At 42.3% G+C, this 27,412-nt stretch overlaps 1 protein-coding gene across 1 annotated transcript; it reads right to left on the reverse strand.

Moving 5' to 3' along the window:
* Positions 1 to 470: 470 nt before the first annotated feature.
* Positions 471 to 8,402, reverse strand: RAB23 (RAB23, member RAS oncogene family). The gene is made up of 7 exons (XM_065730852.1): positions 8,277 to 8,402; positions 7,634 to 7,835; positions 6,811 to 6,896; positions 4,451 to 4,607; positions 2,703 to 2,785; positions 1,545 to 1,637; positions 471 to 876 (listed from the first exon to the last, which is right to left on the reverse strand). The coding sequence occupies exons 2-7, from the start codon at positions 7,786 to 7,788 to the stop codon at positions 737 to 739; spliced, it is 714 nt and encodes a 237-aa protein (XP_065586924.1). The 5' UTR covers positions 7,789 to 7,835; positions 8,277 to 8,402; the 3' UTR covers positions 471 to 736.
* Between the last annotated feature and the right edge of the window lie 19,010 nt (positions 8,403 to 27,412).

Genomic DNA, 27,412 nt, shown 5'->3' on the forward strand with positions numbered 1-27,412 from the left:
TAAGCATTTAGGCCCAAGTATAGTGAGTTCAACATACACAGCAGCAGCAGCTGGGAAAGCCTCATCTGAAAGGTAACATTTTGAAAGGAAAAATTCTTCTGAAGATGCTATTTCATAATCATGAGCTGATCTCCACGTATGGAATGTCACTGGAATTTAGCAGAAGTATTCATACCCAGCGTTTACACACATACCTCCACAAACATGTATCTGTAACACGAGTATATTGCACTGACAGAGCCGCCAGAATCCACGCTAACAGAGGAAGGCAGAAAATGTCTTCACTTTTCTCTTCTGTTAATTTGTAGCATCCTGGCTAACTGATGCTAACATTCCCTTTGACATTTAGTTGCGAGGTTGCTACTTTATCTTAGGCCACAAGGTCACGTTCCGTACCTACATGTGCATATTATTTTTGCGTTACGTGTGCTTCACAATTCTGCAAAACCAAGCTCACAGCTCTATAAATCATCCCTTGGAAACTGAGAAGTTTGCTTAGTAATTATTAAAAAGTGCACGGGGCAGCCACGGTTCCGTGTTTTGCCACCAGGTGTCTCACTCTACACACCACAAAACACCACATCAGCAATTTTAGAGAAATCCACCAAGCAAGGATCCCATAGGCACAAGATTTGCTAAAGCACTGGTAAAATACCTCTAAAGCTTTACTCTGTATTCAATTGCACAACTTTGTCCAATTCACGGTTACTCTTTCTTTTCCCCCTCCAGAAGTAGTCTAAAGTATGCTGCAGTTGCTAAAAAGACTTCTGCTTTTCTTGGTTCTCTGTTTGTTTGGTCTGAGGTTGACGACATCTCCACCATTAAGGGCGTCAGAATTCTGGTTGGGGTGGCTTCCCACTGCTGTATTGAAAACACCTACAGGATTTGAAGACAAGAAGAGCATTTGCACTCCTTCACTTCCCACTATAATCCACTCACACTTAAGATGCAACAGTTACTACCTCATAGCAGTTCACCTCAGAGACAAACTCTACAAACCAAAAGAAAAAGGAAAAAGCAAAACCAAGTCATCTGTTTTTCTGGTCAACTTTGCAACGAAGTTTGAAGTAGAGCTAGGCAGTATGACTAGCCAGGCAGTATTCAGAGCTAGGATACAACACGTGTGGAATTGAAGGGGGAGCACGTGCACTCCTCCAAGTAAGTGCGTGCTACCAACTGCATGCTACCAAAATTATGCTTAGCTGAGTGAAACGTGGACGTTATCAAGTTAGAAACTGCTGAGGTAAAGGTAGGGAAAAGAGACTGAATAAAAATGGAGTCATTTAAAGAAAACAAGTGGACAAACTCAGAAAGGCTTTGAAGAAGGGCTGCAGAAGTTTGGTGTTCCCTTTCTGAAGAAAAAGTTTACAAAGGCCTTTTTATTACACACCAGATTCTTTCACAGCGAGTGTCTCTCACATCTGCACCAAGATGAGTAACACCAACACTAATTACATTAAAAAAAAACAACTAACATCCCTTCTCAAATCCTCAGACAATATTTAGCGTGTGTGTGTGTGTGTTATTTATTATGGTATACATACCAATCTTGTTACTGCTTGTATGTACTAGTTCTGGTTCTTCAGCTGTTTGCTGCTTGAGCCTTTGAAGATATTTATCAGCCAAATACTTAAAAACTGGAATGATAAGAAGAAAAAAGGTACATCAGCGTACACTTACCAATAATACCTGTATCAATAATACCACCCTCATATCAGCTGTTGCTTGGTGACAAAAGCCCCATTCACACACCAGGTTTTAACCCAATGTGATGCTTCCCTGGCAGGCACATGTACCTGACCAGGATCCACATGAGTCAGTGTCAACCCAGACCTTACCAGCTGCAGTATGACGGTCTTGCATCACAGAAGAGACATCTCAGTACTCCTCTAATCAAGCTGGCATATCAATATTGCCATGGTCCAGCTGATGCAACTTGAAACTTTTTAATATTACACAGGAATTGAGGATTTTTTTTTTTGTCGCGAGAAGCTTTAGAGTAACTCTAAACACCACTCTCATTTGTATAAAATGAGGTATAAAGTATCTAGGATTCTTAAAAGCTTACAACTACAGGAGAAATTTCATTTTCAGTCAGTAAGTCACTTAAAGGTGATGCAGGAAAAATGTACTCTTTCTGTGGCAGAAGTTTCGTGTCTCAAGGTAGAAGTCATTAACGGAGGAGAAACTACCAGATTACTTTTATTTGATTAAACAATTCAAAAGAAGTTATCAGAAGCTATAATTCATGCTTCTTCAAACCTGCTCCAGAAAAGATGGTGACTCAGTTTTAGAATGACACTCTTAATGAATCTATGCATAAAAAGTGAGACTTGGGAATTACTAAGGTACCACCAATAAGACAGAGACTGCAACCGATTCTAATTTTAATGCATTTATTTTAATGTAACTGAACTGTAAAATAATTTATGAATCATGAATTAATCAGTTGCACGTTGTAATAATTGAACCCACTGCTTACTGATGGTCAGTGGGGCCAAGAACCCAAAAAACACTGGCGCTTCTAAATATCAAACCCTTGCATCACTCATGGAATAGAAAGGGAAGATGTGCACAAAGGAACAGGCATATCACAGCGCTCTCAAGCAACCAAAGCGATAAGAGGCACTGCCAACAGCAGGCAAAAGCAACAAAGATACAGTGAGGGACAGGACAGACACCACCTCTGTCGCGTCTCCTACCTTCAGTTACGTTGAGGTCTTCCTTCACAGATGCTCGGTAGAACCTTAATTTCAGCTTTTTTGCCAGCGCTTCTGCCTCTTCACTGCACAACAAAAAACGACTTGATAAATACCAATTTCTATCATTTCTCACCATTTGTCAGTTCTTACAGACAATCTGTGTCAGGGTGAACTTGGTAATTTAGTAGGCTAAGAAGCTCAGACGGTCAAAAAATAGCTGGTCCTTAACTTCCCTGTGGTATTTTACAGGCAGTGTTGTAAGGAACGAAAATAAGTACTTTTCAGTGTTCACTGACTTCATTAACTAAAGTTTCCCAAGGGTCCTAAGACAGCTGTCAGTGAAAACAAAAAGAAAGAGGCTATAATTAACAGGGCACCAGAACAGACTTTACTACTGTAAAGTCAAAATAACCAAAAAGCCCTTCTTGTTTTTTCGTTTTTTTTTTTTAATAAAGCTGAAAACACTGCAAGCAGATGAGTTATTTGTTACCCGTGAAAGGAAAGGCAATTTGCACTAAATTTTAAGGAAAAGTTGAGGAAATGTGAGAACTTCACTAAGTGAAATCAAGTCATAAGAAAGATGGAGTAACTGAGGCACAGGGCGCGTTCTGAGAACAAAACCTGAGTGACGTACCATAAATACATGAGGGTTAAAACACAATTTTGGTTCTCATATGAAAAACCCTCAGTATTCTTTGCAGAGGAAGTAGGAGCTGGCTTACATCACCAATGACAGAAAACAGAATAAAGAAAGCCAGCATGGGTGTATGAGAGCTGTTGAATCACAGCCTGAACCACTGATTGAGCACTGAGTCAGCCACAGGAGCACAGGTGAAGGCAACTCACCTGTGTGACTGGAAGGGGTGGAGTCTGGCTCCACCTCTCCCAGACCCTATTTAAGGGCTGACCACCCCTGGGGAATGGTCTCTTTCTGGAGATCCCCCCTGTGTGGAATTTTCTCCTGCAAGCTTCAGAGACAGGTGAGTGTTACTCTTTACAGTGACTGTCACTTTTACATCTGATAATCTTTCTAATTACACCATCTATAAAATATATCAGCTAACAATACCATTTGGTATTATTCATTTTGCTAACTTCACCTTTTCAGTAGGAAATGATGAAGAATTGAACTATGTATCTCAGGAAGATCGTAGAAATAATGAAGTGCAGAACAAGGTATTGTGCAGTGCTTTCCACAGGATGTTACACTGTGGTAAATAAAAGCTAGCATCTCTTAAGCACAGCAAAGAGATTAAGATACTTATTCAAACAGACATTTTCATACCTCTCAGTTATCTCAGCAGGCCTTTACTAATCAAACTGCACAATGTGAAGCTAGCATACCAGTAGAAACAAGCTTTAACAAGAAGAGGAAGTTTACAGTCTTACAACTTTTGATTAGGGAAAAAAAAATTGAATTAAAATTTGAAAAAATTGAATTACTCACTGAATTATGGCACAAGCAAACTCTCAGTGCTTTTGCTCTCTTCTTCAGGTTGTTACTTCAGAAGAAGGTACAAAGCTAAGAGAAGTTCCTAGCTGGGTAAACACACCTGCCCCGGTAATGGCACTCCTGCAGGAGTACCAGACACCTGTGCTTTCAGGGCACATCTGGATGCAGGGCTCAGGTTTCATAATCTACACATCAGAAGCCTTTGCCAGAAACTCCCCACAGATGTTTTTTTTTTAAGCATGCATATAGAGGGGCTACACATTTTTCTTTAAAAGCAGTGAGATAAAAATCTTACTTCTTTATACAAGAGTCATCCAGAAGATCAATCTTATTCTGCACAAGAACGGTGGGAATGTCTCCAACTTCAGTCATCACTTTTTCCTTCCAGGTAGAGATTGCTTGGAAGGACTCTCTGTCAGTTGTAGAAAACACAAGAACACACGCCTGGGCTCCTAGAAATATACAGATCAATTACAAATGCATAAGACCAAGGGATCCACTGTGATATTTCCACCCCAGGAGCTTTCACTCCAGCTCTCTTTCCACTCATTCCTTCTGAATGCTAAAATAAGGACATAACTTGGCAATACATTTTAGAGGGAGAAGTCCTAGCGTGTTTGTAAGTGAAAAGAAGATGGCTTACAACGTCATATTTCCTTATTCATTTTATATGTAATAGATCTACAGTGCAGTGGACAGAGACAGTGAAAATAATTGTCAACTTGGCCATATTTGCTATTTGAAAAATCATTTATGTAATGGTGTAATTCCAAACTTCTGCTGGAGGTCTTGATCACTGGCTTGTAAGAAATGCCAGAATCTACTAATCCAGTAATCCTGAAAAATACTTATTTAAGAAGAGAATAAAAAGTTAATATGGCTTCAGAGCACAGTAGAAGGTGCTGCAGGACAGAGACCTTACTAAGGCCATCCTTTTCATCTTCCAAGAATACTGCTAAGTACTTACTGAGTTTCTTAAACAAGTTTAAGAAACTGTAATATCCATGTAGGAGCTCTAAAAAACAACAACAAAAAAAATAGGATTCAGGCACATAAACAATATTCTATATTTAGTAAATGACAGCATTTACGAGGGTCAATAACACTAGTGTCTCCCTGACCCACTCCAGATGGAGTCCAACACTACTTGGCAGATTGCATACATCAACAAACACCAGTAGCGATGGCACAGGACAACATCAGACAGAAACACAACAGCTGAAACCAGCAGGTCTTTGTGAATATTTTATATAAAACAGCTTCTTCCAGAAGAACTTTTAATAAATCTTTGTGAGGTAATAAGGAAAAGGACACGGCTTTACACCTGGTGCCTATTCATTTCACTCTTCTGTTCTTGCCCTCACTTAGCAGCAGATGAATAGCAGACTGATGGTTACTCATTAGTAATTAGATGCATCTCCTTCCCATCAGAACCCTGACAAGTTCTCAGGATGGCAGTGGTAGTGTTTGGAGGAGGATGCAAGCACTAAGAAGTGATCAATACTACCTTGAAAGATCTGAAGTGTGAACATAATACACAGTGCTGCACATGACAACCACTTGTGTCTTTGCTTAGCATATAAATGAAGTACTGAGCTGCTGAGAGAATGTGTAGCTCACACAGGACACAAAAAAGTGTAACTTATGAGAAGATGCACGAATACAGCACAAAACAAAAAACATCCATATACAAAGCTTCATTCAACTCTTTGAATTCAGGTTTTTGGGCAGTTTGAGTTGGGGCACAGTGTGATCATAGGTATGCAGCAATGCCAGCTGCACACTGTCACCTGCACATGAAAGCCATGTGACAGATCTGCTGTCAGCTCTGAATTCATTCTTCTGCAAGGCTGAATGAATTTGGTCCCTGGACAAGAGCTCAGAAATAGACTCTGAGGCATTTATTGTGCAGTCATGGATGAGCACTTGATCCCTGAAGAACTGACAATGCAGTTTTTCAGGAGAGTGTGTAACCCTCACTGTAACAATAGCAGTCAGTGGGTCAGAGATCTGCAGATCTTTGGCTTGAAACAAGTAAAAAAGAAGCTCAAGGATAATCAAATCTTGCCTTCTAGAATTCATATGCTCAACTCGTTAGCTGTAAAATAACAGTGGTCTATTTTCACAGGAGGATTAAAAGAAGTTTCTTTTGCAGAAGAAATGGTACCCAACAATTACAAGGGACAAGAAGAAATATTATTAAAAAGTAGTTAATCAAAATTAGCTCAGAAAACTGTAACACCCTAAAACACCATGGCACAACTATTAGTTACAACCCCAATTCTCATCTGAAACTGCAGAACAACTGCCTTCTGTTATTTTAAGGGAGCATACTGGATCAAAAATACACCATCATGTAAAGCAGAGTAAGTTTGATTTTGAGTCAGACTGTTCAAACTACTACATAAGAATTTCTGTGCAGATGTTTGCCTCGTTCTGGTCTATGTTTTTTCAGTGACAACACTGTATGAAGAGGCACTTTACAGAGAGAACCTTACGTGAAGGGGAAATGCATTCAAGAACTGAAGAAGGCAAGTTAAATGTGCTTTGTAAACATTAAGAATTACTGAAATTCTTAATCCAGAGATAGGAAAATATCTTAAAGATGTGTTCCAAACCCAACCAACTACCACACAGCAAACAGGGTATTTTCACCTCTGTAGTAGGCCTTAGTGATGGCATCAAATTCTTCTTGACCTGCAGTGTCCCACAACATTAGCCTGACATCTTCATCGTTAACTCTGAAATAAATGACATGGTTCTACAATTAATACAAAGCAATTGGCATAGAAGCATTTTCATCTCTACAGAAAAATGTTAATTTCATATAATAAAACTTAAGTACTGACAATAGTTCAACTCTATGCTACGCTATAGCAACTACATTAGGTGCTCTTTCCTGAGAACCCATGCTTTCTTTTCCTCTTTCTTCCCTTTTCTTCCTCTGCATTTCCCTTTATGAAGAAAGGCAACGTAGAAATAATAAAAGCAAAACTAAAGTATGTGAATAACACTCCATTTATCATTTTAGACAGCTTACAGAATTTATATCTTTTTCTTCTCGTTACCATAGTATTTTCAAATGTATCAAACATAATTGCATGTTATCTGCTTGTTAGATGAAGACTAGATCTATAGTGTATTTATTTTTTCCCACAGTCAATTTATGATAGTTAATAAATTTCTGCAAACGGTTTATCATGAGCAATTCCACTTTAAATAAGACAGAGAATCTCAACAGATGGTAGAGCAGACGAGAAAAGCTTAGAATAAGAGAGGTTCTAAATTTATTTTGATTTACACCTCTAAATCTGTAATGGAAAACTGAGTTCGTATAACTTTAGTCCACAGTTCAAAAGAAAAATCAGCTCCCTTGACTTAGCTCCAGAGCCTTGTGTTTCAAGTGTCTGTTAAGATTACAATAATGAAATGGAAGGAAATGTCAAAATGCACAGCGCAGCATCTGTTTGATACGTACTGGATTTGTCTTTCCAGGAAATCTACACCAATAGTTTTCTTGTAGTCTTTTGTAAAGATCCCCTTGCAGTATCGCTGAATCATGCTGGACTTCCCAACAGCTCCATTTCCTACCACTACCACCTTGATGGCCACTTCCATGTCTTCTTCCAACATCTCTGCAGCTCAGGTGACTCTCTGGCTTATTCCCAAACCTATCAATCCTGTAAATAAAATAAACAGCTGTGCTCACTGAAAACAAAAACTAAACTGTGAACGGAAAGCAAGAGGAAAGACTTTTTCACCTAAGGATTCACAAAGATCATAGAATGGCTTGGGTTTGAAGGGAGTTTAGAGGCCACCCATTCCCTGCCCCGCTCCGTCCCGCGCCCACCTGTACATGAAGCACGGCCGCGGCCAAAGCTCGCGGTGCAGGGCGGGCGCATCAGACAGAGGAAGGCTTACGTAAACCAGCGTTTCTCCGCGGGCAGATGGAAACGGGGCCACCATCCCAGCAGCGGCAGCCCCCACGAGGCGCCGGGCAACGCTTCTGCACGGCCGCCCGCCGGCTCGGGAAGCGCAGCCACCGCCCACCCACGGAGCCCGGCTTCCCCGAGACCCGCGCGGCCACCTCCCGCCCGGCCCGGCCCCGCTCTCCCTCTCACCGAGCCCCGGCGCGGCGGCGGCTCCGCCTCGGAGACGGCGGAGGAGGGAGGGATGGAGGGAGGCGGCGGAGGAAGGGAGGCGAGAGGAAACCGCTCGCTGGGGCCGACCCAACCCGGACGCACATCCCGGCTCCCCCCGCCCGGAAACGCCGTCAAGCCCGCGGTCCTGACGGGGAGGTGCCCGCCTGCAGCCCCCGCCCCCGGCTGTGCTCCATCGCCTCTGTGGGCGTCGCGGGCTTTGCTCTGCGGGTTTTGCAGGGGATGGTGATCTGCGTATCGTGCAGAATTCTGACCAAACCTGGGAGACACCGGGGCGCGGGAATGGCATTGAATCATCCAGTTGCTTCAGCCTCACAGCCCTCTCAGTAAACAGTTTTCCCCTAACATCTAACCTAAGCCTATCCTCCTTCAGATTAAAGCCATTACCCCTTGTCCTAGTGCTACACACCCGTGTATGAAATCTGTTTTGCGAAGCTGTGATATGCATGTTAATGTTATAAACTGTTAGCATGCATTGTTTCTCTAATCAGAAGCGTTAAAGGTCTTGTTCTGCATCTAAAATATGTTCTTCAAGACATGGACAAGGGGCTGCATTCATATGCTCTTCAGTGCTTACTTTTGTCTATATATTTGTGGTGATCATTTCTTTACTTTTTGGTATATTCAGCAAACCTGGTGCCCACAGTTCAGACTTTATAAGGGCATGTTGCAACAGGATGAGGAGAAATGGTTTTAATCCAGAAGAAGGTACACTTAGACCAGATATTAGGAAGAAATTCTTTACTGTGAGGGTGGTGAGACACTGAACAGGTTGCCTAGAGAGACTGTAGATGCCCCTTCCATGGAAGTACTCAAGGCCAGGCTGACGGGGCTGTGAGCAACCTGGTCTAGTTGGAGGTGTCCCTGTCCATAGCACGGGGCTGGAGCTAGATGATTTTAAAGGTCCCTTCCAACCCAAACCATTCTATGATGCTATGAAGTACAGTATGTTATAAGACAATTATCATCTTAAGATCTAAGGATGTTCCATTTCTTTTGAGCTCGTGTATGAAAAGGCATTCCCTGACTTAATGCACTGTTTTGCAAGGCACATCTGGTTGGCTGCAGAGACCACTCCCAGCACCCAGCCAGCACTTTGACCATTCATGTGTTACCAAACAACACTCAGGTGTTACCAGTTAAAAGCTTCCTTGCACAACCAAAGTCACTTTATCCCTTCCCAAGGCTACATCTTCATTCCCCAGAGTGAGTCAGTGCTGTGTATTCTTGAATAAATACCTTTCAGATGAACTCATTTTGCAGCTGCACTTCAGAGGGACAGCCAAGTTGTATGCATTGTATTTATAAGAAGTTTATGCCTTTGTTTAGCTTCTGCTGGTGCAGGCTGCTAGTCTCAGAGTCCATTCCATGCCAGAGCTTCTGTGTGCCAAAATACCTTGAAATAACGAACCCTTCCATTGTCATTAAGAGAAAGTTATGTGCATAATACTAAAGTAATATTTCATGAACAGCTATGAGCATTGGGAACCAAATCAGTGCTATGGTAGTAGATGTGCTGAGGTAAGACAGCATCCTACCTTCTATTTTGTATTCCCCTTTACAGACCTCTGAGAGGTCACATTGATCCCTTTTGACTGCACTGTTTCACCAAGATAACCTATTCAGACAGGTTTTTTTTTCCCATATTTCTCCTGTGATTACTGCTTTCCAAGGCAGTTTTAACATCAGCATATAATCCGTAACAATTTTTTCCAGATGTATCACATTATACTAAACTACAATGAAATTACTTTCTTTGACTGCAAAGCAAATCAGATCAATCTATAAGAAAAAAAAAAACAATGCCATCCTTTAATATTGTCATCTGTCCATTAAATAGCAAACTTCACACGAGTATCACTGTATAATAATAATAGATAATCTTTCACTAAGAATCCTTGGGAAGCCAATTGGAGTCCCTCCAGTTGCTGACTTCTCTGTCACCACAGCTCCATTTTGAAATCTCTGGAGGAGCCAATGCAGTGCATCTGCTGTATGCTCTGTTTTGATTTTTATTTTTTTTCCAACAAAATGTATACATTTCAGCCAATGGAATTCTGAAAAAAAATATATATGCAGAATCTTCTGTGAAAATGCAGCGCTTGCTGTACTTGTGTGACGAGTGCATTTCCTTTCATCAGCAGAATCAGAGAAATTAAGTAGTGTTGCATTGAAATTCCTGTAATTCTCAACATCCTAATGTTTGTTACTACCATTACTAATGCAGTGGCATGTGAATCTTACATATGCCCTTCAAAAACAAGTGGGAGATATAAGTTGAACTCCATCCATTTTGAAATGTCCATAGTTCTGAAAACAGTTCTGATGTTAAAAGCAATGGATGGTGTGCTTGGATTCTCGGTTGTAAATAGGTTAAATAAAGCAGCTTGCCCCAGGTGATGCAGTCAGAGTTAGCAAGTGCAGGCAGTGTGTTGTGTGATGGGAAAGCACAACTTCTAGATACAGCTGTTTCTATTAACACCATGAAGCCAGATAAAAATACTCGATCTGTATGCAGTGTGTGAAGAAGAGAAAAACAGAAATAAATGGGTACAGTATCAGGACTGAAATGCTATGTTAGCTAGTTCAGCTCTGTGTATTGAGGAACTGTGTTGTTTTAGCACTTGGTCTGGCTTACTTCATCTGGAAGTGCTGAAGGTGTTTTAAATTGTGTATATTCAGAGTTTCTGATACATTACCATTAGCAGTGTTTGTGGTAATGGACTCGCTTATCTTTACTGCTCTTGCTACTTCGAGTATGTATCCAGTGAAAGAAGGGCAATGGCTGCTTGAGAAGGAGTCTGCTGCTGAGTGAGGAGGAAATGAAGACACTGACCTTAATTGGGTCACAATTTGAAAATGTTTCATAGAACTGTAGAATCTTTGGAATTGGAAAGGATCTCTAAGAGCCATCTAGTTCAGCTCCCCTGCAATGGACATGGACACCACAGCTACATCAGGTTGCCCAGGGCCTGAGCCAGCTTCGCCTTGGAAGTCTCCAGGCACAGGGCATCGACCACAGCACTGGGCAGCCTGTTCCAGTGCCTCACCACCCTCACTGTAAGCGACTTTTTCCTTATATCTAACTTAAACCCTAATTTTTTCAGAATTAAATTAGCCTGCTGTTCAACAGGGTAAAGTCAGAGGTTCTAGAAGGTCATGGAAAAGCTGTCAATTCCATTGCAACAGTGAACTGAAGCAGAGCTGCCCAGACACATCTACTGTAAAGTGTTCCCCTTGCTGCTTACCATCATTTGTGTGCTCACTTGGGCTATTCAAACTTTCTGTAGTGCCTTCAATCCTTGGAATTATAGGAAGATGTTACCATGAAGTGAAACCTTCCTGAAGATAAACTAGAGCCATTCAAGAGCTGCAGTTACCGGTGCATTGCACATAGGTGGGGTGGTTCTCCTTTGTAGTCAGGGGCTTTACAGAGAAGTTCAGTCACTCATCGACATCAAGTTTCCCTCACATTGTTCAAGTTCTCTTTGAAGTCCCTGAAGGCTATACAGGAAATAGACGATTTGAGAAATAGCTCGCGTGACCTTTTCTCTCTTTTGTGGCTGACCTTGGCAATCAGTAAGATGTTCTTACCATGCAGTGGCATTTGAAACTTGCAGTAGTGAGAGCAAGGATAAAGAAGCACACACTTGGATTGCTCTATCTGGGCTTGTGCTGTTGCCTGGTTGCCAGATGTTTTTTATATGAGAAAAATTTTAAGGACTGGAGTAATTCATAGCTGTCACATTAGTAGGAACAGAAAACTTCAGCTTTGTCTGGGAGTCATATGTGTGCAGACCATTTTGGAGTCCAGTTTACATCCTATGTGAGATTGATGTGACCATTTTAAATGTGCCGTTAGGACAGAGGGTATCTCTTCACTGTGCTGAGGAGTCAGCATCTTTGTATCCTTGCTTTTGAAAGCACAGTTCTGCACATTACAAATGTTGCCTACTATACCCTGTAGATACTTCTTGCAAATGTGGACTGCCACTTTAGGAGTTCAGTCTGTGAAGTTTAGCCCAGGTCAGCCAAAAATACCATAAGCAAGCTGAATGCCAGAGATCAAACAATTACGTTTCAGGATATACTTTTCTGAAATCAAGACAGAGATAATCACCATCTGAGTGTTGCACCACTGCTACCCAAAACAACACTAGCATTACAGGAAATTACAGCAACAATCTAGGAATGGTCAGGAAGAGTTGTATTTATCATATGTCATAAATGTGCCTACACGATATCCCACTGTGAAATACAATCTGTCTTCTACTCAAAACTCATGGAAAAGGGACTGCTGAACTCTGTGAGATTATGGATGTGTATTTTGAGATTAGTGCTGATCTGTAGGTATTTTGTATTATTGACTATGTAGTTATATAGACATGGAATTCTTTCAGTAGAACATGCAGTAAAAGGGATGTAAAAATTATTTACATGTTACCCTTTTAATATTTATAGTTACAGGGGACCTGGAAGTGACTCCTTTAAGGCTGTGTTTAGGTGGAAGTGACTGCTCTTGGGCAACCTCTGCGATTATACAATGTTATGAGCTGGGAGTGTGATTTATTTATATTAAAGTACATTAAAATTGGTGTGTATATTTCATCAAAAAATAGTTTGCTGTGGGAATGCATTAATTGAGAAATAGATGTCATTCAGTCAAACTTTTCCTTCCTGACCAAGTAACTTCAGTGATATTTTGACCACTACGATGAAGGGACAAAAGATTTGAGCCCAATCAAGCAGAAGAGAAATGTGAGCTAGATCCCATTTTTCCAAATTATAACACTAAGCACTAGACAAGTAAGTGTAGAAGACTGCCAAAATGTTGCCTCATGATTTTTGTGAGGTTGGAAGCTCACCAGATGATGACTCCTAGGGCAAATGATGCATACTGTTCTTGTTGCACTGTCCTTTTTTGGTCTGCTTCTTTCCCAGTCCCTTCTTGGTACTGGATATTCAAAAAGGGTTATTGAAAACTCACACAGACATAGCTAGAGGATTTAGGTGCTATGAATTCTGACCCTGTCCACCTGCAGCATGGCTGAAATGCAGGGATTGCTAGGGCCTGGATAAGTGCTCACAAATTAAACCATGATGTGAAAGGCATTCTTCCCCAAAGCAGGTTATTCTTTTGAAGCCTGAGTTGAAGAAGACACATCAGTTCATAAGGTTGGAAAGGACCTATAAGATCATCTAGTCCAACCATCCTCCTATCACTATCTCTACCCAACTACTAAATTAAATCCTTTAGCACCTCATCTAAATGCTTCTTGAACAGCACTAGGGACAGTGCCTCAACCACCTCCCTAGGCAGGCCATTCCAGTGCCTGACCACTCTTTCAGAAAAGAAATGCTTCCTCAGGTCTAATCTAAATTTTCCCCGGCGCAACTTCTGGCCATTCCCTCTCGTCCTGTCGTTATTTATCAGGGAGAAGATGCCCACCCCCTCCTCACCACAACCCCCCTTCAGGAAGTGGTAGAGTACAATAAGGTCTCCTCTGAGCCTCCTCTTCTCCAGACTAAACAATCCCAGCTCCCTCAGCCGCTCCTCATAAGACTTGTGCTCCAGACCCCTCACCAGTTTTGTTGCCCTTCTCTGAACACGCTCCAGGGCCTCAATGTCCTTCTTGTAGTGAGGGGCCCAAAACTGAACACAGTACTCGAGGTGCGGCCATACCAGAGCTGAGTACAGGGGGATGATCACCTCCCTGCTCCTGCTGGCTACACTATTTCTAATACAGGCCAGGATGCTGTTGGCCTTCTTGGCCACCTGGGCACACTGCCGGCTCATGTTGAGCCGAGCATCAACCAACACCCCCAGGTCCTTTTCCTCTCTACATTCTTCAAGCCATTCTGCCCCAAGCCTATAGCATTGCATGGGGTTATTGTGGCCAAAGTGCAGGACCCGGCACTTGGTCTTATTGAACCTCATCCCATTTTGCTCAGCCCAGCTGTTCAGCCTATCCAAATCCCTCTGAAGGGCCTCCCTACCCTCAGGCAGTTTGACACATCCTCCCAACTTTGTGTCATCTGCAAACTTACTTAGGGTACACTCAATTCCCTCATCTAGGTCATCAATAAAGATATTAAACAAGATGGGCCCCAAAACTGACCCTTGGGGGACACCACTCGTAACAGGACGCCAGCTGGACTTAACTCCATTAACTACTACCCTCTGGGCACAGCCCTCCAGCCAGTTCTCCACCCAGAGAAGAATGAACCTGTCCACACCACGGGCTGCTAGTTTCCTCAGGAGAATACTGTGGGAGACCGTGTCAAAGGCCTTGCTGAAATCCAGGTAGACTACATCAACAGCCTTTCCCTCATCTACCTGTCTGGTCACCCAGTCATAGAAGGAGATGAGGTTGGACAAGCATGACCTGCCCCTGGTGAACCCGTGCTGGCTGGGTCTGATCCCTTTATTGCCATGCACGTGTCGTGTGATTTCCCTCAAGATCATCTGTTCCATAACTTTCCCTGATACTGAGGTCAGGCTGACAGGCCTGTAGTTCCCTGGGTCTTCCTTACGGCCTTTCTTGTAGATGGGAGTCACATCGGCAAGCCTCCAATCTTGTGGGACCTCTCCAGATAACCAGGAATGCTGATAGATGGCAGAAAGTGGCTCAGCAGTCACCTCTGCTAGCTCCCTCAGCACCCTTGGGTGAATCCCATCTGGTCCCATGGACTTGTGGCAGTTCACATGGAGGAGAAGATCTCTGACCATCTCTGCTTGGATCACAGGGGGTGCATTATGCGCCCCGTCCCGGACTTCCAGGTCAGGGCAAGTACCGTGTGGACAACTGTTCTGTCTATTAAAGACAGATGTGAAGAAGGCATTGAGAACCTCAGCCTTTTCCTTATCATCTGTGGTTACATTCCCTGCCTCGTCGAGTAAAGGAGAGAAATTTTCCTTAGTTTTTCTCTTGCTGTTAATATATTTGTAAAAGGGTTTCCTGTTCTCCTTTACAGCAGAAGCCAGTTTAAGTTCAAGCTGGGCTTTAGCATTTCTAATTTTCTGCCTGCAGATCTTGGCCAGTTCTCTGTAGTCACCCCAAGTAGCCTGTCCCGTCTTCCAGAGGACACAGACTCTCTTTTTCTCTCGGAGTCTCAACAAAAGTTCCCGGTTCATCCACACTGGTCTTTTTCTCCTCCGGCTTGACTTATGGGACTCCGGGACAGCCTGCTCCTGTGCCTTTTAAGATTTCCATCTTGAGGAGCATCCAGGCTTCCTGGACCCCTTTACCCCTCAGGAGCAAGTCCCAAGGGACCCTTGCAACAAGCGTCCTGAACAGGTCAAAGTCTGCCCTCTGGAAGTCCAAGGTAATAGTTTTGCTAGTCACCCTCTTGACGTCACCCAGAGTAGCAAACTCCACCACTTCATGGTCACTCTGGCCAAGACAATCTCCAACTTTCACATCCCCTACTAGTCCTTCCCTGTTAGTGAAAAGTAGGTCAAGCAAGGCATCTCCCCTGGTAGGCTCTTGCACCAGCTGTGTCAGGAAGCAATCATCCACACATTCTAGAAATCTCAAGGACTGCTTCCTCTGCGCAGTATTATATTTCCAGCATATATCATGGAAGTTGAAGTCCCCCATGAGAACGAGTGCTGGCCATCGTGAAACATCTACGAGTTGTTTATAGAACACCTCGTCTATTTCTTCATCCTGACTAGGTGGTCTATAACAGACCCCCACCACGATGTTACCCCTAAAGACTATCCCCCTGATCCTTATCCATAGACACTCTACTTTGTCATTTCCAACCTCAAGCTCTTCAACATCAAAACACTCTTTGACATAGAGAGCTATGCCACCGCCCTTTCTTCCCCGTCTATCCCTTCTGAAGAGCTTGTAGCCATCAATCCCAGTATTCCAGTCATGGGAGAGGTCCCACCATGTTTCTGTAATAGCCACAAGGTCATAGTTAGCCTGCCTCACAATGGCTTCAAGCTCTTCTTGTTTATTGCCCATGCTGCATGCATTGGTATAGATGCACTTCAGCTGAGATATCTGCCTCGCCCCTTTCTCCAGCACAGCCTCCTTAGGCTCTTTACTGGTGAGCCCCGTTTTATCCCCTTCCCCCGTCACAGCTAGTTTAAAGCTCTCTCAATGAGTCCAGCTAGCTCCTGTGCTAGGATTCGTTTCCCCCTTTGAGATAGGTGCATCCCATCAACAGATAACAGGCCAGGAGCCGAGTAAACTGCCCCGTGGTCAAAAAACCCAAAGTGTCTATCTCTACACCAACCTCTCAGCCAATTATTCATCACCTGTGTTTTCCTAGCCCATCCTGTGTCCTTCACTGCCCCAGAAGGTATGGAAGCAAACACCACTTGTGCTCCCACCCCTTGAACTAATCGCCCTAATCCCCTGAAATCTCTTTTCATAGTTCGCAGACTTCTCTGAGATATTTCATTGCAGTCTGCCTGAACTACGAGCAATGGGTAGTAGTCGGTGGGGCGTATCAAATCCAGGAGTATTCTAGCAATGTCCCTGATCCGGGCCCCAGGGAGACAGCACACTTCCCTGCGGTTTGGGTCTGGTCTGCAAATGGGGCCCTCAGTTCCCTTTAGAAGGGAGCCACCCACTACGATCACCTTCCTTTCTTTCTTAGTAGCAGCAGTCTCAATGCACGGAGGTGACTGCCTTGCCATTGGTGACCTCCTGTGGGAATTTTCCTGCACTTCACCCCTTATCACCTCTTCAACTTCCAATGCTGCAAATCTATTGCTTAGGGGTATCTGGGGACACTGGGGAGGCAGAGGGGGAGATTGCCCACGGTACCGAGCAGGGACTCTCTGCCAGCCCTCCCTATCCCTCAGATATCCCCCTTCTGCCCTACGGGGACAGGTCAGGGAGTCCACCACCAACTGTGGGGGATCTCCCTGGTGCCTTTCTCTCTGGCACTCTAGGGAGTTACTCCACCAGTCAATCTCCCGCTCACAGTCCCTGATGGCCCTCAGTCTCTCAACCTCCTCTTTCAGTTCAACCACCATGCTAAGCAGATCTTCCACCTGCTCACACCTTGCATAGGAGAACTGCTTAGCACCCTCATCCAGCAGTAGCAGGCTCTGGCACTCCTTGCAACCAGAGACCTGTGTAGCCACGCTTCTAGGCAGACCTTCTGTCTGGGTCGCCACAGCCTTCTTAAGGCAAGCCCTCTGTCTAATAGAGACCATGGCACAAAAAAAAAATAAAAACAAATACATGAAAAATCGAAAGTAAATAAATAAATAAATAATAGTTTATAATAATATATATATATGAATTGTAATAACTTATAAATAAATAATAATAAGAATTAAATATATATATATATATATATATATATATAAAAACACAAACAAACAAACAGTGGGTAGTGACACTTCGCTGCCCTCCCTGAGCCCTATTCAGCTGAGGGGTGAGGGCGCTGAAACCCTGGCAACACCTACGCCTCGTTAACCTCGCGAGAACAGCCGTTGGGACTGCCCGCTCTCACTCGGTTCCCGAGAGACTGGAACCTCCCGAAAACCCGCCCTGTACCTCAATCAGCCACTGCAGCTCCGGCTGTGCCGACGTCAAAGCAGTTGATCACGAGGACTGAGTGATACTTCGGGTTCTGACCGTTTTAAATCCCCCGCCGTTGCCCTGGCAACGCCTACGCCACGTCAGCCTATCGCGAGAGAGAGCTGCCGGGATCTGTCGGGACTGGCCGCTCTCACTCGGTTCCCGAGAGGCAGGATCCTCCCGAAAACCCGCCCTGTACCTCAATCAGCCACTGCAGCTCCGGCTGTGCCGATTTCAAAGCAGTTGATCACTAGGACACTTCAAAATGGAAATTAGTTTTGGTGTCTGAATCCGTGACAACAGATCCACACAGGAGAAAATGCACCCTCCTTTCTTGGGCATTTGTTATTACCTGTTCAGACCTCCCGTGTGCTAGCTGTTGTAAATCCTCATCGAGGAGTGTTACTCTCCAATCCTTGATCATTTCCTGTGTTAAGATTGGGCAGACACTGCAGTTGTTTGTGACTGAGGATGTATCTATCTGGCTGGTTTCAGGAAACTAATCACAATATCTCACAATGTAGAATTATATAGAACGTTTGTGGTGTATAAGTAAAGTAGATTTTTAAGTGCCTTTGGAAATTTCTGAGAAATCACAGTGGGGGAAAAAAACCCACGACTAAGTCGCTTCTGAGCGCCACAGTGAAGACTTCTCCTGTCTTCTGTTTCACATTAATGTATTGATTACTTATACCACGTGGCTGGTTGCACCTGAGGATGTGTTAGAGGTCTCTGGTATTCATTTCAGATGCTCGTGTTGCCAACTTACGACAAATTTCAGGGAAGCTCTCAAGCATTTTCCCCAAAGGCCTGTAGGAGTCAGTTACATAACTTGCCTCTCAAAGGAAAATATTGAGAAAACATTCACAAAATGTATGTTAATTACCTGTCACTGGGAAGAAAAGAAAATCTTAGACGGTGAGATGTGCTGAGCTGGGGCAGTGCTGCAGGTTGCCTTATGGTAGGTTGTCTACAGCACCTGTCCACACAGGGGTTGACTTTCACTGCAGCTGACTTTGTTCAGATGAGTACAGCTCATGCTTAGCTTCCCAGTGACACAGTGAGTCACCAACCTCCTGCTAAATGAGCAGACCTCTGGGGAAGCTGCAAGGGACTAATTTGTGGAAATCCACCATTCACTGACTTTTCAGAATAATTAGGACTGAAAATCTATCCCTCCTCTATACCAGTTGGGTTATAAAAAAGATTATATTTAGCAAAGTATAACTATGTGGTTATTTTGCTAGTGTACTGATGAGCTTTCTTTATCTTGAAGGTGTGATGTTTTGTACAGTGTGCATTACAAATCTACTACTTTTCTTATCCGAGGGACACACTGCACTTGTCAACTTTTCCAAAGAACACAGGAACAGAACACTCAGGTCCTACTATATAATCTGCACTAATGACAATTCACCTTTAATAATCTATTGTTAAAAAGTTGTAAGAACCAGTTTTTGGACCCAAGCTGTATTTTTGAGGCCTCAGTACTATATCGAACACTTTTCCTCTGACATGGTGCCCATCATAGGAGGTGTCTGTCCCACGTGGATCCAGTGATAATAGAAGAGTGGTCAAATCCACCAAAAATGCTAAATCTGTGAGCCATTTTTTGTCTTCAAGTTCTGGCACTAATTTTCCTTTTGCATCCATAAATGACTTGAATTCCTTTTGGAATCATAACATCTTTCTAGAATTTCACCCCTGCTTTAGCCACTTTCCTTCAGGAAAGTGAATGATGTCCTCATGATCACCATCTATACTTTTAAGGAACTCCTAGAACTGGTGATGATTCAGTCCATTGGACTTTATGAACTTCACAGCTTTGATGACATTATGTCATCAATGACATGGACAATGACACCCTCAGCAAGTTTGCAGATGGCACCAAGCTGAGCAGTGCAGTTGATACACTGGGGACAAGGGAAGCCATCCAGAGGGGCCTGGGCAGTCTGGAGAAGTGGGCCCATGTGAACCTAATGAGGTTCAACAAGGCCAAGTGCAAGGTGCTGCACATGGGCTGGGGCAATCCTAGGTATTTATACAGACTGGGGGAAGAACTCCTGGAGAGCAGCCCTGTGGAGAAGGACTTGGGGGTCCTGGTGGATGAGAAGCTGGACAGGAGTCAGCAGTGCACACTTGCAGCCCAGAGGGCCAACTATATCCTGGGCTGCATTAAAAAGGGGTGGCCAGCAGGGAGAGGGAGGGGATTGTCCCCCTCTACTCAGCTCTTGTGAGGCCCCATCTGGAGTCTTGCATCCAGGCCTGGTGACCCAAGTACAAGAAAGATGCAGAGTTCTTGGAATGGGTCCAGAGGAGGGCCACTAAAATGATCAGAGTGCTGGAGCACCTCTCCTATGAGGAAAGGTTGAGGGAACTGCACTTGTTTAGCTTGGAGAAGAGAAGGCTCCAGGGAGACCTCACTGTGGCCTTCCAGTACTTGAAGGGAGCGTATAAACGGGAGGGGGAATGATTGTTTACATGGGTTGATAGTGATAGGACAAGGGGGAATGGTTTTAAACTAAGAAAGGAGAGATTTAGGTTGGATGTGAGGAGCAAGTTTTTCACTCAGAGGGTGGTGACGCACTGGAACAGGTTGCCCAGAGAGGCTGTGGATGCCCCATCCCTGGAGGCATTCAAGGCAATGCTAGATGTGGCTCAGGGCAGCCTGCTCTGGTGGTTGGTGACCCTGCCCATACCATGGGATTGAAACTCGATGACCTTTGAGGTTCTTTTTCAAGCTAGGCCATTCAATGATCCTTTAATCTATGATTATCCTTTTTTAAAGCTTTCACACGTATGTTCTTGGTGTATACAATCCAGTCATGTTACGTCAAACACAAGTGATCATCTTCTCTTAATTTTATAAATTCCTCTTATTTTACCAACCATGTCCAGGGTACCACCAGTAGCTATATCAGATACGTTGACAATGGTTAAAGAAAATTACTTTAATGTAATTTTTGTTGCTTCATAAAAATCAAGAGATTTAATTGAGTCTTTTAATGGTACCAAAAAGCTAGTTTTTTTTAGTGATATTGTATTCATTACCTCTCCCCTTCCCCTGGTTCCGGCCCACATGGCGCTGATTGCACACCGCTGTTTGGTTCACTTATCCTTAAACTGGTTTTGATTACTTATAAAGCAGTAGGTACTTTACCAAACACCTACACATTGCTGAAAAGTGTTAAGAAATGAAACAAACAGACTGCAAACAAAAGTAACACAACAGTATGTGGTTAGAAGCAGAGTAGTGAAAAGCATTACCATCAACCCATTTGATGCAAGAGCACTTTACTGAAGTGGTTCGTTCCTTGAAATGGCTCATGATGGTTCTCATTTGATGTTAAATCACTAGAATTTCTGTGTCAAGGCAATCTGATCTATCTTTTTTGCAAAGAGTAAACACTAATATGGCCAGTTTTAAATGGGGAAAACAGCCATTCTGTATGATCTTGCCTTTAAAACATTGAATATTGTCATTTATAAGGACATCCTGTCTTTATGGTCTGGTCCTCTCCCTTATTTTTTACTTATTAGATGTCTTGGTTCACTTCAAACACTGCAATCATGTATCAACCTGTTAAGGTTTTGAATTTTAATTAATTTCCTTTAATCTGTTATTTAGATGTTGAACTTGAGGAGCATAATGTTAATATGTGAAAAAACTAACAGTGCGTATATGCATTGAGAAGGAGCTTTGAGAACACTGAATATTACACATCAGGAAGACCCAGTTCTGGGCACACCCTTCATTGGTGCTGAACTGCAGCAAGGCTAAAGATGGCTAAAGGAATCTGGTCAGGAAACTCCACCAAATACCACAAGCCAGAGATTTGGGAACTGGAAGAACACATTAAATGTGAGTACATAAAGGAGGCACAGATATAGGTATTGTATCTGTGGGAGTGATTTTGAGCTTCCTACATGAGCAAATCCACCTTGACTGTTACTAGAAAACTTCAGTTCCTTGGTGTTACTATGTGAAATGAAAGACATGCACAGAATGCAATCTGATTTCCTTGATTCCTCCCATGTGGGGACACAGGAATTGGAAAAGAATTTTCTGGCCTTAGTAGCATCTGTTAGAAGAAGATTTACAATTGAAAGTGGCAAAAAGAAAACAGATTCTCTTCTGTCATTTTACAACAAGTTGTGATAAGGAGACAAATCCGAGCTGGTGAAGTTGTGCTGGAACATCTGAAAGGACTGAAGGAGTTTTTCAATTAGGCTTACTTTGTTAAAGAAAGGGGGCACGGAACAAGTGAATGCTCAGAGGAGATGCAGAAAAGGTAAATTAAGAGCTAATAGAGCAGCTGTGGGATTGGAAAAAAACCAGTAACAGCTTCCTGTAATGATGTGTTTTGTTTCACTGTAGTTTATGGCTAAGTAATGCATTTGTTTATTTTGAATAAATGTGGAAGAGATAAGGGATGCCCATCTTCACATCTTTTTTACCACCTTTCTTTATATCTCATTAAAATTGTTCCCTGACACAGCCCTCTCCTGACCAATCTACTGATAAAAAAAAAAAAAAAAGAGATTTGAAAAATTTATTCATTAATTTTCTGTAGGCTGTCTGCATTGCAAATTCTTTACTTCAGAGAGGAACTGATGGGACAGTTAAATTAAATACTGATCATTTACAAAGACCACATCCCATTTTGAAGGCATTAAGAATAAGCCAATTGCAAACAGCTTGCTTGCTTGAGGTCCCAGCACTCTTCCTGGGAACTCTCAGCTTTCATCCATTTCTCTTTTTGTGCAGCTTCTTTTGGCTGTGTTGTGTAGGATTTCTCTGCATGTGGGCACCTTAAATGTCTGTTCCCTCTCCCCCCATGAAGGTCAGCAAGTGAGCAGCCCCAATTGTGGCCTTGTGGACTGGGTTTTTCATGGTGTTGCCTACTGAAATTCAACTTCCCTCACCCAACAAAAAGGAGCTCAACTATCTCAAACAGGATAGCTGACTCATTGTACTAACCAAATTCAGTGAAGCTACATCTAATTTTCACCATGACACTGCAAATGACAAACACCTGGGGCTCTGGTTTTGAGTAGAAAATACTGAGCATGAGTCCTATGTCCCTAAAATAACACGTGATTCATCTTTTGTTGAAGTAAGTAGCAAAAATACATTGTAGGCCTTTTGCTCTCAGAGATGTCTGTCTCTCCCCAGTAACCACTGAGGCAGCTAAATCCATTAGCTGAAGTTAGAAACAACCTTTAGATGGCTAAATTAGGTGAGTGAAGGTAATAATCCGCATTACTGTGTTTCAGAAGTTCTCATTTTTATTACTGCAAAATATGACCTCATGAAATATAATTCAGCTGACTGCTTTGTCCAGTGTTAACTGAGCAAAAATGCTTGTAAAACCAAAATAGGCACAGCTGTGGCAGATCTGCTCAACAAACTGCACACATACACTGCAAGTCATGACCTGTGGTGAATTGGCTAAAAATGTCAAGGGCTGAATCACTGCAGTTTGAGCAAATCTGATGGTAGCAATTGGCTGATTTTGCAGAGATTAAAAAATATATATTATTAAAATGTCACGTTGAAAAAGATTTATTTCAATCAGGAATCTGCAGCACAGATTCAGGAATTCCAACTCATCTCCATTTACACAATGTCCCATGTTTTATACGACACATAATCAATGGAACTTGTTTGGCAGTTTATTAAGAGCCCGGTAGATTTCAGTTCTGATGGTCCGTATTTTGAGCTGTCTTTCAGGTGCATGGGCAGCCATGTTCTATGACATTCCACAAACAGGATGTGCATGGTTTACAAGTGGTAAGCATATGCATTCTGACTCACACAAGAACAATTTTGTATTTAATGGCCTCTTAGATTAAGCATTTATACACTCACTTCTCCAGACATGGCACTCATGGTCCTTGCTCCCAGCTGAGAGCAGTGACAAGGAGAAGGGCAGGCTTCTCCCACAGACCTGCAGGGTTTCTGTCATCTAGCACCAGGACTACAGAACAAAAGAGATGAGGCTCATTTAACAGAACACACATTACTAAGGTGGTAGGAGACACTGCATTTGGGAAAGGTGTAGTATCATAGAATCACCAAGATTGGAAAAAACCTACAAGATCATCCAGACCAACCGTCCACCTATCACCAATAGTTCTCACTAAATATGGCATCCTTCAGGGCATACACTAGCTAAAACGTGAAGTTAGGAATAAACTGTCCTTATATATCAGTTCCCCCATGGCTGTTTACATTGTGTACTCTGTGGAAATTTCCTTTGCAACCTCTGGTACTGATCACTGTCAGAAAAACTGACAAACTTCCTATTTTCACTTCACAATCTTGGTGTCAATCATCTTGTCAAGTTTGCTCTCCTCAACTTCAGGTCTACTTGTCTACAGTTGCAATGGCAGTGAATGACTCAAAAACTGAGAGGAGAAAGTGGGCAACCATGTCATACTTTAATGAGTTGAAACTGCTTTAGATATCATATCACATCCTGAATATGTGTGTTGCCTCCAAGCATTCTTCCAATCCCAGTTGTCTGTCAAAAGTTTTTTCTATATTAGATAAGATTAAATTTTAGTCCTGACTTCTTTTCATCCTGACCCTTGTGTATGTAGTCCAAAATAGTCATACCTTCTCCATATTATTAAAAAATTGTTTCCATGAATCTTACATTAAAAGAAAAAAAAATTCCATAAGTTTGCTTTTATAGTTTTCAGGATTATTCAGAATTAATTTATTCTTTTTTTTATCAGTCTCAACAATAAATTTAGGTAAGATGTATCCCCTGTATCACTGTTAGGTTCTTGCTGTAATTTATGAGAAATGTTTCCTTTAGAAGTAATAGTTTTTTATCTACATAGTGAACGTGATTAAAAAGATAAATTTGTGAGAACTTAGATTTCATAACATTTGGCTCAAATTCAGTATTTAATTTTGCAACATTCTCTAAAGACATTTAAATGATTTTTTTCCTTTACATAATGTATTGTTCAAAAGTTAGAACTTAGGGTTTGTCATACTGATACAGTAAGCTTTGTAACTCAACCTGCTAGTTAAACAATTCCCACTGGGATCTGATGCTGTACTTCTTAATATCCTACCACTGTAAGAGAGCAATAAAAATTGACACTACTTTCCCTCACAAGGTCAGGATGTAGGTGTTTCTACAATAATCATCACAGAACTCGTTACATATCCAAATAGCCCTGGTGCATTTTAACACATTGATGCCATAGCATCCCTGAGACGTGCTGGTATGTATCATGAATTGCTTTTCCAAGAGCAGGGTTCCTGTGCTCCACTGCAATATTAATAAAAATGAGAAGAAGAAATACAAATTGCCACCTTTATTAAAATGTTCTTAGCCAAAAATGTATCCAGGATACATGAATTCTATTCCTTTCTTAAAAAGCCAGTTTCAGGCAGTAGAACAGATCTGAGTAACTCAGCTATGGTCAGGCTTGTGCAGAATGCACAGCTGGACTCCAGACACTGACTCATTCTCCAACTACCACTACCCAGCTCTTTTTCCAAGTGGTTCTCTTCTGCCAATAAATCTTCCATCTTCCCATAATGTACTGTCAGGGTGAGGTCACATCAATGTAGACACAAAAAGTAAAAGTGTCCACACCCATAAAGAGGAAAATAAGGGAGGAAATTTGGAACTAACTAGCACTAATGAAAGAAAAATGAAAAACATAAGAGAACAACAACTATCATTAAAAAAAAAAGGGGGGGGGAAACTTACAGACAATTTTGGAACTTCTTAGTTGAGATCATAATGAAAATATTCTGCATTTTTTTTAACCAGACCATCCTCTGTAATTCTTCTGCTTTTCTGTTGCAAAGAGAAGGGGAAAGCAATTCATATAATCTGCCCATAGTTAAAAGGAACAAGACAAGTTTGGCTTTGTAAGATGCTACAGCCAAACTCTGAAGAAAAAGAAGTGCATTTTGCTGTATGGTAAATCTAATAAACAGTGGTCTATACCAGCCCCAGTCTTGCTTGCCATGTGTAAAAACATTGCTCTTAAGGGCTGTTTGCAAAGTCTTGCTACAAATCTCAGACAGGACTTAGAAAGAAAGGCCTTAGGCCTTTGTCCTCAAGAGGAAGAGAAAGACTTTGTATTCAATAGAGAGCCTCTACAGAGACAAACAGAAGACAGGAACTTTCAAAAATTAACAAAATATCAGTAGATCTGTTGGAATGCAACAAGAAGTTCAATCCTGCTGGTACAAATTAACTTGGAGAGCTCTTTGCATGGTGTATGGAAATTGTAAAAAAAGAAAAGTCAAAGTCAAAAGACCTCTGTTTATTTGAGACTTCCAGTCTTCAGAACTGTTGGAAAAAAAACCCTCCGAAATGATGACTGTACACTACATCATCTCTAACGTGAATTTTCTGTTATTCTAAAACAGGACTTGGAGAGCACTTGGAAATGGAAAATTCAGTAATTTTGCTATGCAACAGATCATTTTGCCACAGCTAAGCTCTGCCTTTTTTTTAAATTTTTTTATTTCCCTGTCATCTAGAATCCATCTATAGCTGCCTGTTACTTGGTACTGTCTTAGTTTCAGCTGGGATGGAATTGGTTTCTTCACAGTGTCTGGAATGACACTGTTTTGGTTCTAGGAGAAAACAATGCTGGTAACACACTGATGCTTATAGCTGCTGCTATGCAGTGCTGTATAGAGCCAAAGCCATTCAAAGTTGTCATGGTTTTATGATTTTTGTTATCAGTATTCAACATCATGATATCATGTAGTGCACTGGGAGTTAAGGAGTTAATGGTCCAGTTCCATGGATTGTCAATAGTTCTGGGTATACCTATCTCAGAAGTGAAGAACTAGATCTCAGAGGACTTTTCACTGTTCTGTTTCCATTTCCTGTTCAGAGGGAAGATTAAACTGTTTGCAGGTCATGTCACGAGATGTCCCTCTTCTGCTGCTGCTTGTCTCTGCAGCATTTGCTCCTAGCTGACTCACCTTCAGCATCAGAGTAAGGCCTTCAGCTTTTGGTCATTCTCTCTCATCCTATTTGATTTATTAGCCTCAATTCCAATTATATTGTAGTATATTGTGTTACTTTGCATTCTAGTATTATATTTAGTAAGTTAGCTTCCCTCCTCAGATTGTTGCTGCTGTTTTGTTCTCAGGCCCATCTCCCTGCCTTTTCCCTTTTCCCCTTCCCCCTTCCCTGGAGTGTGGGTTCTTGGGTCAACCCCCTCCCAATTAGTCACAGGACCAGGCCGAGCCAGCCTGTAAACTGCTGACAGCAGTGAAGACCCAGGGAGCTGAGAGGAAACAGAATTAGGACAGCTGACTTAAACTGGCCAAGGGATGTTCCATATCATATGACATCATGCAGAGGGAGTTTGGAAGGGATGGGAATTCTCTCTGTCTTCCATTGCTCAGGGGTTAGCTGGGCATCAGTCACGGAGTGGTGAGCAATTGCCTGTGCATCACTTAAACACATTCATATATATATATACATATAGTCATAACTATTATCCTTTTCCTTTATCTTAGTAAATATTTTTGTTTTAACTCATGAG

This window comes from Cyrtonyx montezumae, unplaced genomic scaffold, assembly GCF_038088225.1.
Source record: "Cyrtonyx montezumae isolate F1298 unplaced genomic scaffold, pur_monq_1.0 scaffold_13, whole genome shotgun sequence".
Taxonomy (NCBI): Eukaryota; Metazoa; Chordata; class Aves; order Galliformes; family Odontophoridae; genus Cyrtonyx; species Cyrtonyx montezumae.